This window comes from Sinocyclocheilus rhinocerous, unplaced genomic scaffold (assembly GCF_001515625.1).
Source record: "Sinocyclocheilus rhinocerous isolate Xijiao unplaced genomic scaffold, SAMN03320098_v1.1 scaffold215, whole genome shotgun sequence".
Classification (NCBI taxonomy): Eukaryota; Metazoa; Chordata; class Actinopteri; order Cypriniformes; family Cyprinidae; genus Sinocyclocheilus; species Sinocyclocheilus rhinocerous.
In genome coordinates, this window is record NW_015660885.1 from 90,879 (window position 1) to 106,285 (window position 15,407).

A 15,407-nucleotide genomic window follows, 5' to 3' on the forward strand; every position below is an offset into this window, starting at 1 on the left:
TTATAGATCTCCACCAGTTGACACAATTCTACCACCACAAGGTAAGTCTAAATGCATTTTCTTTTGGTTTGATTTGATTTTCTGTTTTATTATAACCATTAATATTGTTCTCTCACCCTAAAGAACTCTTTGGTGGAACCGGAATCAAGAGTCCCGTAGGCGATTTCTGTCTGTTTGGCGAGGTCTTCTGCGCTCTCGATAGGCGACACCATTCTCTCCACGGTGAGGAAGGCAGCCAGGTTTGCCGTGTAGGAGGAAATGATGATGAGAGTGAAGAACCACCAAACGCCTCCAACTATACGACCAGACAGAGACCTGAGAGACACAGAGACACAAGGAATCTAGAGTTAAAACACTCCATGTTGAAAATCACAACACATAAATTCCGATTGTCATCATGCCTCCATCTGATTACATCTGGTTCATTCCGAAGACAAACGTTCACATTATGCAGCATGAAATTGCTCATCTGTAAACTGCTGTTTCCATTTTGTTGACACACAATTGTCGATTTATGAAAGGTACAGAGACTGATTGCACCAGTGCTCGTTTATTTAGAGCTTTCCTGCATCAATCAGACCTAAAAAATACATGCACATATAGCACTGAACACAGGTTTTGCAACTTTGCAGCAGACTGATATATTACAGACCTTGTCTGGAGACAGTTAAAGTAATCCACACCACTCCAGTCCATCAGTTAACGTCTTATGAAGTCAAAAGCTGCATGTTTGTAAGAGACAAATCCATCAAGACGTTTTAACTTTGAACCACTGCTTCTGGTCAAAATACCCATAAAAAAGTCCATCTGTTGTCTCTCACATCAAAATCCAGCCACATATTTGTTTAGAGCTGTTTTGGCTTGTAAACGGTGCTTGTGCAGATTTCTCTCCTGATTGAGACCATACCACTTTTTAACTGGAGGAAGCGTTATTATGGATTATGGACTTGTAGTTTAGCCAGAAGCAACGGTTTCAGCTTTTGTCTTCTCCAGATGTTCAACTGATGGACTGGAGTGCTGTGGATTACTTGTGGATTATTTGTGATGTTTTTATCAGCTGTTTGGACTCTCATTCTGACGGCACCCATTCACTGCAGAGGATCCACTGCTGAGCAAGTCATGCAATGCTACATTTGTCCAAATCTGATGAAGAAACAAACTCATCTACATCTTGGATGACCTGAGGGTGAGTAAATGTTTAGCAAATTTTCATTTTTGGGTGAACTACCCCTTTAAGCTCATTGACCTTCTGTTGTCTCCCTCTTAAAACACACATTGTACAAATAGTTAGAAATAGAAAATGAGTAAGATATATTAGATATAGGTTTGATTTCATTTTGTCTTCATTTTTAGACTTCCAAACAATCTCTGGTCTCACTCCGCAAGATAGTAATATTACATTTCTGCTTTAGAAATGACTTTACACTATTTCAAGAAGTAGCAGAACACTCATTATAAGCTTATAAGACTGCAACGCGTCTGTGAGGCCTGCAGTAAATCCAGGACAAATTAGAGTCTTCAAAACGAAATCAAGATCTCATTATAAACGCACCATTCTCTCACTTCATCTACTGAAACACACCACTAGCTACACTGACCTGGGTTCATCAATAAGAATGGAAGAACACGCAGATTCATTCAAAAGCCTTAGTCAAATTTAATTACCATAAAATACCACGCAAAATGCATTTTATACAGTAGTACGCTGCAGGGAACGGAACGGTTTCTTCACAGAAGCTGTGATTGTAATAAACTCTGTAAAAATGTCTATAGAACTGCCCAATTGAGTTTCAGGCCAAACTAGGCTGTTTCCCATTGGTCCTCTCAGTAGAAAACAAAGCCATCTGTTTATTTGGTTCTTGGTCCATTTCACAAAGTCAAACTCATTCTACTGTCACTCCATTATGAGGAAGGATATTATCTCACATCGATCATCTTGGACATTTAAAAAAAAAAAACGGATTAAATTAGAATAGGAAATGGGACCATATTAAAATATAAATATGAAGCCCTAATTATAAATATAATTATTAGATTACTTTATTATTAATGAGATTTTTTTTTTAATGGAAATTAATCATGAAGGAAGTCAAATAAAGATGATGTTGATCTTTTTCTACACATTATGCATATGCTATTATTTATTAGTGAAGTTAGTTTTTTATTTATTTGTATACAACTCTACTTTTTCACAATAGGCGATGCTTTACAGAAAACAAGAGCCTGAAAAGTAACAAGAACTGCACTGATTCTCGGCTTTTAAAGAGCGTTTACATTCTAACCAATCAAGATGCGGTTTGAGTTATGTAGAATTGGACCAATCAAAATGTTGCGATTATTAGTGAGGGGCGGGGCGAAGCAGCAGCGTTCAGAGTGAGGTTACAGGTGCGAGAGTGGAAGAAGTTCATAAAAGTTAAAATATGATGTTCAAATATATTGATATTGATGATTCAAATATATAGTTTTTTTATTTTGGCCAAATATATATATAATGATTATCATTAAAATAAAACGCAAGTTTAGTTATGGATTTGTTTTTTTCCCCGGTTGTCAGTGAAGACACATGTGATGTAACTATGCCCTGTCCACACGAACGCGGTTATTTTTAAAACCGCAGCTTTTTCCTATGCGGTTTGGCCATTCGTCCACACGCAAACGCAGCACCAGTTCACTGAAACCGAACATTTTTGAAAACTCCTGTCAGGGTGGAGATTTTCAAAAACTCCGGTTGCAGTGTTATCGTGTAGACAGCGAAACCGGAGTTTTTGGCTTGTGATGTCGGAGCCTGCGCTGTTATCTCCGCCTACTAGAAACTTTTTCAGGCTTCTGATTGGCCAACATGGCTTTACGGTTGAGATTATATTGCCACCTGTTGGTTTGGCATGCTCTTGACAGTGCTTCATGGCATGCGTTTGCGTTTTCAGTTGGACGGAGATTTTTTTTAAAACGGAAGAAGGAAAAACTTGTGGACGTGTGGACATGAGACCCCATCAAGCCTGAAAAGTTTCGGATGTTCGTTATAAAAGCTCGTCGGACAGTCGCTTTAATCGTCAGTAGCGTCTGCGCATGCGTCACACAGCTAAGCGTTTTTCCCTATCTTGTGATTATAGGCTACGAGAAGCAAATGTTTGTTGTTAAACCACACTACAATTCATTGAACGCACTGTACTTCTATCCCTCGTTTTCATTATTGGAATAAATTAAATATGGCTCTACCCAGACTGAAGTCGGTTATTGAAAGGACTGGAATTCGAATGTGAAAATTTGCCGAAAAATGGTAAACATGATCGCACCTTTATAGTAATCTTTCTCGCTGTGCCATTGCACTGTTAGGGGCCGTTCACACATAATGTGCTTTTCCATGTTTTTCTATGTAAACGCGCTAGACGGACGGTCTTTGCACCAGAGATGGGCACAAATACATCAACAATAGGGATGGGTGTATCGATCCGAAGTATCGATATATCGATACTGACATCAAATGTTTTTAATTAAAATACAAACAATATTTACAAGCAATCATTTGAAGTGCAAGAGACAGTGCCATTATATTTAGTAATACTGAGTTAGATACACTACACATAATAAAAAAGAGAAGTGCTTTCCCCTCCTTGAACAACTTATAAACAAATTCTTTAACTCTAACACTAGACAATATATTGATCCATATTTATTCAAATTTCTTATGTTCACTTAAGACACAACCGACTGTGCTTGCTTGAATACCATCAAGCATGTCTACGCTTTATTTTTTCATGTTTCTTCATCGTTCCTTTGTCGTTTCTTTATCAGCATGTCAAAAAATGAAGCAGTCCTGTGAAACTGTATTGTCATACCGCCTAGTCCTACTCCAGAGGATGCCTCAAGCTATTTCAGAGTCAACAGTAAAGATTAACTCCTAAAAATGCTGATATTTAGCTGTTAAAGGGCTCTATGTAGAATTCAGAAACCCTTGTTATTAGCGACACCGGTGGCCATTAAGTGAATTGCAGCCAGCAACTTATTGCTCATGCTCTTGCACAAACTCCATAGTAATGCGAGCAAGCGTAGGCCAATGCGATTCACAGACATCATGAGGTTCATTATAATTCACTGTTATGACATTTTCCCCAGCAAATCCGCCCTGAGTCCTTCACATAAAAATTAGTCTACAGGCTCTAATTTTTAAAAGTTTCGTTACATGCTGTTCACGCTAAGAAGCGATTGATACTTGAAAATTCTTTCATAAAGCCCCTTTAAAAATGTAATTTTGTCCATAGAAACAAGTAGCTAACTTTAGCAAGCAAAGTTCTAGAGCAGCACAGCTTTTCCTTCTGTCCTGTAATAACATTCAGTGAGCAATATCTGGTAGTATATATTTTAGTACATACTTGGCCAGTTTGCACTGAGCACCAAAACAGCTTCTTTCATAGTTTTGTTTGTTTGTTTTTTCCAGTTGGAAGATGAAACCATGGACAAATTAAAGGGTTACGTTCACCCAAAAATGCTAATTCTGTCATTAATAACTCACCCTCATCTCGTTTCACACCTGTGAGACATTTGTTCCTCTTCCGAACACAAATAAAGATATGGTTGATGAAATCTGAGAGCTTTCTGTCCCTAACGCAACTTAAACATTCAAAGCCCAAAACGGTTGTAAAGACCTCGTTAAAGTACTCCATGTGACTCCAGTGGTTTAACCTCAATTTTATTAAACATAATTTACAACTTTACTTATGAAAATATTGAGTGCACCAATCAGAAGGCCCTGGAAGTGTCACAAGCTTTTGTTTACAGTAGCAAGTTGGCATGGCAACATTTTTTTTAAACATTCCTGAGTGCTGCGTCTCATGTTTTTAGATGCAAAAAAAAAAAAACCGTTCTGTGTGAACGGCCACATAGAATGTTCAGAACTGAAAATGTAACTGCCAGTGACGTCATAATGGCCTAAAAAAAAAACATTCTGTGTGAACGCCCACATAGAACGTTCAGAACTGAAAATGTAACTGCCAGTGATTTCATAATGGCCTTTAGAATCCTGATGTCATAATGTCTGCTTTTTAAATTCTGATGCTTTGACTTTCTACTGCTTTTAGATCATTTTACTTGAATCTTTAACACTGGAGCTAGCAAGTCATGATGTCAGTTCACAGTTGAGCTCAGTGGGCACTGTGTATTTAAGGCATATGCGTGGTGTGTGTGCAGTTTGTACTGTCACTGCACTGGCAGGAATTCATTTTAAATGGAGACCGTTTCAGCCATGGGTGTCGGAAGCAAAAAAAAAAAAAAATGTGGGGGGGTGGTTCCAACATAGTGTAACTGTAATTCAATGCTGCAACAAACACTACACGATGCCTTTAAAAGCAACAGGCGAACAAGTGATGAACATTCACTTAAAGGATTAGTTCATTTCCAGAATAAAAATGTCCTGATAATTTGCTCACCCCCATGTCATCCAAGATCATGTTCATGTCTTTCTGTCTTTTTTGAGGACAACAGGATTTTTCTCAATATAATGGACTTCAGTGGGGACCAACGGGTTGAAGGTCCAAAATGCAGTTTCAATGTAGCTTCAAAGGGCTCTACACGATCCCAGCCGAGGAATAAGAGTCTTATCTAGAGAAACGATCTGTCATTTTCTTAAAGGGGTGGTTCATTGCGATTTCACTTTTTTAACGTTAGTTAGTGTGTAATGTTGCTGTTTGAGCATAAACCAGGATAAAACCGTATATTAAAAGCTAACATAAACATTTACAACAGCGTATCTAAAAGTATGAGACAACAACAAACAAAAAACATAGGACTACCATTAAAAGCCGTGCTTGCACAGGTTCTGCACGATCCTCTTCACTAATATCCTCTGTTTCTCAATCGAGCTCAAATTGATAAGCTATATTAACAACGCCTTTGTTTACAATACAACCAGAGCACATGCCGCTGAGGAGAGGGGCGGGACGTTTAGACGCGCACTAGAGGCGGTTTCAATCACAACACACTGGGCTAGCTAACCAATCAGAGCCCATTGCCTATTTCTGAAGGAGGGGCTTCATAAAAGAAGGAAATTGATCAGCACGTTTCTCAGAGAAGGGACAGAGCGGTGTGGAATAAAGGTAAATTATGTGAAAAATAATGCGCTTTTTTTTAAATGCAATTAACACATATTAGACTGCACCCCATAAACACAATCAAGCCTAGAAAACAACCACTGAACCACCCCTTAAACAAAAATAAAAATTGGTATACTTTTTAACCACAAATGCTCGTCTTGCACTAGCTTGACTTCACGCATCACATAGTCAGGGTGGAAAGGTCACGCGTGACGTAGGCGGAAGTACCGACCCAGTGTTTACAAAGCGAGCGCGACCGCGACCTTTCCAACGTGATTATGCAATGCGTGAATTTGCGGACGTGCATCGTGGAGCTAGTGCAAGATGTGCATTTGTTGTTAAAAAGTATATAAATTTTTATTTTTTTTATAAAATGACCGATCGTTTCTCTAGATAAGACCCTTATTCCTCGGCTGGGATCGTGTAGAGCCCTTTAAAGCTGCACTGAAACTGCAATTTGGACCTTCAGCCCGTTTGTCCCCATTGAAGTCCATTATCAGCACTGCAGAAACACAGAGACAGGGAGAGAGAGATGGGGAGGAGCAGAGCAAGAGCGAGACATTGACCCTATCTAAAGAGCCATGCCCTCCGAGAATACATGTACTGATGAGAGAGCAAAGTCACGGCTGGAAAGGACAAATCTCTCTCTCTCTCTCTCTCTCTTTGGATGGTGGATGAGGTGATAAGACGGTCCTTTTGATGCCTGTGTGTGATTGCGTTTATCCGTGTGCCATCAGCGGTCATAAAGCAGCACTCTAATCGCGCTCTGATGAACTGCTGCTGTCTCTTGCATCACATTTAGGCGGGAATCCACTGATGGCGTCGTTTTAGGATCTGATTCACTGAAGGAATTTTTGCAAATCAAGATATGGTGCAAACGCAGACAGTAAATCTGTGCTGGACAGATTTATTGGGACGTGGTTTCCCATCATGTTCAACTCACTAGTGCGATCTGGCACTCAAAAATGTATTTAGGCCTAAACTTAAGATTAATATATTTGAACTGCATATACAATTTCCATGCATTTGGATTGCACAGTTTTAAAATAAATTAATAAACTTAATGTGATGCATATTTGTCAGTCACACATAAATTAAATGGGTCAGATTTCTGTAATAGTACTAATAAGCTGAATGTGTTTTAAATACACAATAACCAGGTTTATATATTTATCATCAATCCAGTTGTTATAATCTAAATTTAATTAACTGAATATCGCTTGTTCCACAGCTAGCCATATTTTAACGGTTCATTCTTTTTAACTAAATAAATGTAATTGTTTTCAAAATGAACAGATTTGTGCTGATTCCAAGCATTTTGAATAAATGCATTTTCAAAAATATGTGACCCTGGACCACAAAACCAGTCTATATATATATATATATATATTTATACAATAGCCAAAAAAACATTGTATGGGTCAAAATTATCGATTTTTCTTTTATGCCAAAAATCATTCGGATATTAAGTAAAGATCATGTTCCATGAAGATATTTTGTAAATGGCCTACTGTAAATATATCAAAACTTAATTTTTGATTAGTAATATGCATCGCTAAGAACTTCATTTGGACAACTTTAAAGATGATTTTCTCAGTATTTTGATTTGTTTGCACCCTCAGATTCCAGATTTTCAAATAGTTGTATCTCGCCCAAATATTGTCCTATCCTAACAAACCATACATCAATGGAAAGCTTATTTATTCAGCTTTCAGATTATGTATAAATCTCAATTTTGAGAAATTGAACCATATGACTGGTTTTGTGGTCCAGGATCACATATGATTAATTAAAATCAAATAGATGCAAATAGTTAAAAATAAACTGTAATTATTTAATGTTTTTTTTTTTACCTGTTGCTTACCCGTTTCATTTATGCATGACTGAAAAATATGCATCAGTTTATTAGTTTGTTAAAGCTCTGTAATATTTGGATTTATGCCCCATTAAAATGCTCATCTCCATCATTTGATGAATTACTCCTGCCATGATCACTAGAAAATGTACACAAATGTTTCTTTTAAATGAAATTTCCACAAAATGTACCACATTTGCATCATTAACTGCACTAGACAAATAGTGCATGACTTAAATTAATTCAGTACATTTACACATTTGAGATACACTTTTAAAAGATATTCACATTGGATGCAATTCATTATATCATTTAGCGGTTATGATATTGTGTATTTAATATGGCTAAAATACTGCATTGTACCAACAGCATCTAGAACTATTAGTTTAATAAAAGACATTGCAGTATCTAAACATGCATGTTTACATTGTTAAAGATTATTATGAATTAAATTGGGTGTTGATTGTGTGTTTTGATGCATTACGTTATTTAAATGAATACCTGTGAATAGGCAAATATTAGTGCTGGGCGGTATGACCAAAAATGTATATCACGGTATTTTTCAAAATTATACCGGTTTCACGGTACATGACGGTATTTTTTTTTCATATCATATCAAAAATAAACACCGGTATTCTGTATGAACCGGTATACCGCCCAGCACTAGCAATATTATATACATTTTTAACACATATTAATTTTTATCAGGACATTCAATGCCTGGGAATCGAACACATGACGTTGCTCTACTATTAGACTGATTAAAACCTGATAACTTGAGGTTTGCGGCCGATTCATTAAAAGAACCAGCTCATATATAAGTCACTTTTTTGTGAATCAGTTTGTTTGTTTGTTGCATGCAAACAGATCTGACCTGGTCTTTTTATCTCATCACATTCAGTTCAGACAGCGATCTCACATTCACAACAAGGGTAAAATATCATTTCTTTTGTAGTGATGCTGTGGATTCAGCATCAGCACAGGAATCACTACTCTATAAAATCAATCCTGCTGAGGCAGACAGAGAACGAAAGACTGAAGTGTTGTAACAGAGAGCTACTGTATGAAAGACAGAGGAGAAGCTGAGTTTGATAACAGTGGAGGAGACTGAGAACAAAAAATATGAAAGGAACAAAAGAGCGAGAGACACTAGGAAGCTGGAGAGAGATGTGACCAGCAGAACGATCCGCGTGTGTGTGTGTGTGTGTGTGATGCATCTTGACAGGTGTGTAACCTTTGTGCTAATGTGTGGCCGACCTCCTCCGGTTAAAGGGGTCATATGATGCGATTTCAAGTTTTCCTTTCTCTTTGGAGTGTTACAAGCTGATTGTGCATAGATAAGATCCCTAAAGTTGCAAAGTCTAAAGTACTAAAGTCTCAAACCCAAAGAGATATTCTTTACCAAAGTTAAGACAAAAATGAAAATTTGCTGAAATTGTACTCGCTCTCAGGTTACCAACATGTAGATGAGTTTGTTTCTTCATCAGATTTGGAGAAATGTAGCATTGCATCAGTGTCTCAGCAATGGATGCTCTGCAGTGAATGGGTGCCGTCAGAATGAGAGTCCAAACAGCTGATAAAAACATCACAATAATCCACACCACTCCAGTCCATCAGTTCACATCTGGAGAAGACAAAATCTGAAACAAATCCAGCAAACAATCCATCACAAGATCTTTTTAACTAAAATATGAGTCCATAATAACGCTTCCTCCAGTGAAAAAGTGGTCTGGTCTGAATCAGGAGAGAAATCTGCACAAGCACCGTTTACAAGCCAAAAACAGCTCTAAACAAATATGTGTGTGGGTTTTGATGTGAGAGACAACAGGAGATGGACTTTTTCCATGATGTGATGCTACATTTCTCCAAATCTGATGAAAAAACATGAACTCATAATTGACTAGTTCTACTTTGCATGTTTATACAAACTAAAAAAAGTGTACTAGAAAAGCTTTTAAATATTATACTAACACACACACAAGCCATCAGGCACAGCACGACACATAATCAGACGTGCGCAGTCATAATACAGGGAGTCTATGATAAATGTGCACATCACAGGATTAAGAGCAATAATCCTTTAAGAGGAAATTATCTCTGCGTGTGCCGCATGAATCACACGCCGTGTCCTAAAGCTCTGCTGCAGTACAGAAACAACACGCACTCTGACATCATCACACAATACAGCCAGCAGCGCATGATATTTGGAAGAAATATTCTTGTATATGTGATGCATTATAAAGAGATTCACATTGCATTATGATGTACGTTGCTGTGCATTATATCCTTTGCAATTTAATGCAGTATGATGCCATAGCTATAGCTATTATATTGTAAATTTAATATGGCTAGAACACTAAATTGGCGAGTTAGCATTCAGAACTATTATTTTTATTTAAAAAAATGAGGATACTTAAATATTCATGTTCACATAATGCATTAAATACATATTAAATTGAGTGTTTTTATATATTATATTATTTCAATGTATAATCATGAATAGACAAATATACTTTTTTTATTTTTAGAAACTTTTTAAAAAACGTTTCTTTTCATATTATTTGTTAATATTTTAGTGTTTTATTGAATTGTGTAAAATGATAAAATATGCTTTGATTGTATCTCATTTATACACACACACACACGTATGTGTGTATGTAGTGTTTTTATTAATATTTTAAATTTTTTTCTATTTTTATTTTCATTTTAGTTCAAGTTTTAGTAATTTTGTTGTGTGTTATTGTCATTTTTAATAGTTTTGGATTTGAATTTTTTTTTTAAATATGTCTATATAGTTTTTTATTTATTTTTTATTTCAGTTTTAATTTTAGTTTACTTTTAGTTATTTTCGTACATCAAGTTAAATGAAATGAAAACGATAAATTTTGTCTTGGTAACTACCTGAAATGAAATGTTTATTTTTTTTTTAATATTAAAAACATTTTTTACTATATATACTATATTTACTATATAAGTAACAGTGTTGTTTTAGTATCATTGATATACTATTATAATTTTTTTAATATTTTTATTTTCTGCTTTTATTTTAATTTTAGTTAAAGTTTTAATAATTTTGTTGTGTGTTTGTGTCTTATGTATGGATTTTTAAACATGTTTTTGTTTTTATTTTTATTTCAGTTTTAGTTTAGTTTTAGTTCATGTATTTTAGTACATCAAGTTGTAAGAAACAAAAATGTTTCACAGTGTTGTTTTAGTATCATTGATATACTATTATAATTTTTTTTAATATTTTTATTTTCTGTTTTTATTTTAATTTTAGTTAAAGTTTTAATAATTTTGTTGTGTGTTTGTGTCTTATGTATGGATTTTTAAACATGTTTTTGTTTTTATTTTTATTTCAGTTTTAGTTTAGTTTTAGTTCATGTATTTTAGTACATCAAGTTGTAAGAAACAAAAATGTTTCTTCTCATATTATTTGCAAAATCTACAATCAATATTGTCAGCTGAAAATAAACAACAGTGTTTTAGAGAATTGAGTAATAAAATAAAAAAAAGATAAAATATGCATTTTATGATTGTATCACATTTGCCTTTATTAAATGCCATTATATCGGCCACTTTAGATTTCATTATCATCATCAACTATTTAAAACACATATTTGTTGACACTATTTCTAATGCATAAAGATTTCTTCAGAATGCATTGCATACAGTATGCAGGCTTCACGTAAAGTGTGACCTGTTTCTGAAAAGATTTTTTTTTAAAACCAAGGCAAAAATGTTTCATTTGTTCAAGAATATGTGTGCAATTCTCTCTCTGTCTGCCTGACTGACAGCCTAATTCAACCTGCAGCGGGAGATATTGATGAAACGTCCTGATGTCAGTGAAGAGAATATGAGCGAGAGATACAGACAGACAGACAGACAGAGAGAGAGAGAGAGAACGAGGGGCAGAAACCCAAGCGAAATTGAAGGACAAATAGTCCTGCCTCTTTGCATGTTCACTCGCCCTGTGTGAGACTTGATAATGGAGAATCAATTTCCAGCAGCTTCTGTTTACACAAAGACACATTCCCTTGATTGTTTAGTGGACATCTGCGCAAAATTACACTTACCAAACGTGTGTATGCGCTTCAGTGAGATTTAGACAACATGAAACCGCATTTGCAAAGCTTTAGTCTTCTGTACTGTGACTGTGACGTTTCTCAGTCTTCTGTACTGTGACTGTGACGTTTCTCAGTGAGACAGAAACTTCAGTGAGAAATAATGTTGATCTTATTCACTGGGATTTCATTGATCATAAATTGGTGTATATTACTGGTAAAAAAAAAATTTTTTCTCTGCCAACACGGCCTTGATGATCAACTGAACATGAAAGTAATTTTAGAGTCGGAGTCAGTTATTTGCATTATGATTAATGATTATGTACACGGTTTTCTTTTTCAGAATATTATTGACTGATTAATTGTGAATAGTAAGCCCAGGAATATGTATCAATAAAGAAAACAGGATGATCGATCATTCTTTTCATTCTTTCATTCTATTTTAGTACCATTGATATACTTTTATATTACTTATTAATATTTTAAAGTAGTCTTTGTTTTTATATTATCTGTTTTTATTTTAATAATTTTAGCAGTTTTATGTGTTTTTGTCATTTTTAATAGTTTTGGATTTTTTAAATTACGTCTTTATTTTTTTTAATTAAATTTTATTTTTAGTTTAGGTTAGTTTAAGTTAAATTAAAATAATAAATGTTGAAAATAAAAAAATTTACCTAAAATAAAAAAATAAAAATATATATATTGTATTATTTTATTAATATTTAAAATTATTAATAATTAAAATTATTTTCAGTTAATATTAGTTATATACGTTAGTTATATATATTATATATTATATATATTTTGTTAATTTTATATATATATACACACACTCAATTATTTCAACCTAACTTTGGGTCAAATTTGGTCTAACCCAACTTTTGGGTTAAAAATTGTATGTAAAAATGTAACCCAACGGTTGGGTTAGTCCATATTTGATATATATATATACATAATTGTGTGTTTGTGTTCTTTTCTTATTGTAATAAATAAGAAGGTAACTGGGGTCAACAGTGATTTCAAGTTGACTTTAACTGTAATAGTGCCACAGTATTCAATCATTTAAATAATAGAATGTGAATCGAGAGTACATTCACTTTAAAAATAGCTCGGTCTCTCTGTATATTTCTTGGGTAATGTATGAGAAAGAATGCCCTTTAATGCACAGAGCTGCTGACCAGGCTAATGCTAATGCTAGTGCCACTGTTTCTGAAAATCTGAATGCTTCTGACATCATTAACCTCTCAGAACTGCCCTCAGCGGCCGGCGGGGCATCTGTGTGCACTCTGCAGCTCAAAAATGCTTGGCGTTTGGCAAGAACTATGTAATTTTGTAAGGGTAATGCTGCGTGCTCCCAGACACAGGTTTAAGTCCTGCGTTACAACACACAGCGAGTCATGATATGGCAGCGTGAATGTTTCATAAGAAAGGGTGTGAAAGCGTTATTACAGCAGAACAACAGTAGATCGCATTCACACATTCACAGCAGTGCTCGTCGCTCTCCTTCTGTTTGGTTTTTTTGGGACAGACTCTGGTAATTTAGTGCAGTTCAGAGGCGCTGCCTTTCCCCGAACCCCAAACATAAATTTTTCATTGCGCAGCATTGAACCTTATTAAATTAATTAATTATTAAACTAATATGTGACCCTGGAGCACAGAAGCATTCTTAAATCGCTGGGGTATATTTGTAGCAATAGCCAAAAAAACATTGTATGGGTCAAAATTATCGATTTTTCTTTTATGCCAAAAATCATTAGGATATTAAGTAAAGATCATGTTCCATGAAGATATTTTGTAAATTTCCTACCGTAAATATATCAAAACTTAATTTTTGAATAATGTGGTAAATTCGAGTATTAAATTAAAGTATTATTTTAGTTTGAAAGTATTTATGGAAGCCCATTTCCACCACAGAATAATTTTTTTTAATTTACTACTAAATTTCTCTCTCTTTTTTTTTTTTTTGCAATTCTGATTTTATATCTCACAATTATTATGTTTTTTTTTTTTCAATTTTTTTTTTTTTATTTCCAATTTTTTCTTTTTTTTTTTTTTTTTTTTTTTTTTGCAATTCTTAGTTTATATCTCATAATTCTAAGGAAAAAGTTAGAATCGCAAGATACAAAGTAAGAATTACTTACTTTGTAATAAGATATAAACTTGCTATTCTGAGAAGAAAACTCAGAATTGTGAGATATGAACTCATAATTGCGAGAAAAAGTCAGAGTCGTGAGATTTAAAAAATCCCAGTTACCTTTTTTTTACTAAATTCTGTGGCGGAAACAAATAAAACAATTGCGAGATATGGAGTGCCTTTTTTTTCTCAGATTTGCGAGAATAATTGGGGGGAAAAAATTGCAATTACCTTAAGTTATTATTATTATTATAAGTTTGGGAAGATTATTGGAGCAAATATAACTATTATTATATTATTACAAATATTATTATTGGTAGTATTATTATTATTAATTACTCTTATTATTTGTATTTGTAGTAGTATTATTATATTACTAAATAAAAATATTAAACAAAATCTGAAAATGTACTACTGTAATTATATTTCCATATCTAGTATTTCAGAAAAAGATAATTAACAACAACAATAATAATTTGGTTTTACAGTACCACTACAGTTACGATACTACAATACTAATAAACAATCAAGCTTTTATTTTGACCTTAAAGCTTCTCTTTTTGACAACAGCAGGTTTATAAGTTTGGGAAGATTGTTCGCACAGGTTGCATATTAAAGTGCGCGTTATAAGCGACCAAAACTCGGCAGATGCAGTGATGATTTCATGTTTAGCAGCGTTTACTGAAAACACCAGCGCGAGCTGTTCACGTGTAAATGAACACAGCGCCGAGCTTCACCCTGAAACGTGCGGCACATGTATTTATTTAATTCCATTGCAGCCTTGGCTTGGTGCAGTTATTTTGATGAATGCACAGCTCTAGTGCTAGTGTCACCTGGGTGTGAAGTCGCAGCCCTGCTGCATGAAGGCGCCCAGAGAGAACCAGAGACTGTTGAAGATGCCGAACTCATTGGGGGGCTGGTCGCTGGGCGGACCGTCGGAGCCTTCCTCGGGCTCCTCGGTGTGCCACTCGTACGGGCTGAAGCGGCTGACCAGGAAGAGCACCACGCTCACGCCGATGTAGGCGAACACGATGCACATCCAGATCTCGTAGGCCAGCGGGTCCAGGAAGGAGAAGACGCCAGGTTTGGACTTCTGCGGCTTCTTGATCATGATAGAGATTCCCAGACTCATGAAGGGCTTGGAGAAATCGATCACCTCCTCCCGGACCAGAGTGATGGTTAAAGGGGCCACAGCGATTTCCGCTTTCTGTGGAGGAAGGAGGTTCAGAACGTGACCTACCCATTCAGTTTATGTATTGAAATGAAGC

General features: G+C 35.2%; 1 protein-coding gene across 3 annotated transcripts in view; it reads right to left on the minus strand.

The window, feature by feature from the left end:
* Positions 1-15,407, minus strand: part of gria4a (glutamate receptor, ionotropic, AMPA 4a) — a 97,032-nt gene that overhangs the window by 15,845 nt on the left and 65,780 nt on the right. For all 3 annotated transcript variants that reach the window (XM_016535158.1, XM_016535159.1, XM_016535160.1), the window contains exons 11-12: positions 14,973-15,346; positions 117-315 (exon numbers count right to left, since the gene is read on the minus strand). In XM_016535158.1, coding sequence (XP_016390644.1) covers positions 117-315; positions 14,973-15,346 — 573 coding nt within the window. The remainder of the gene's footprint in view (positions 1-116; positions 316-14,972; positions 15,347-15,407) is intronic.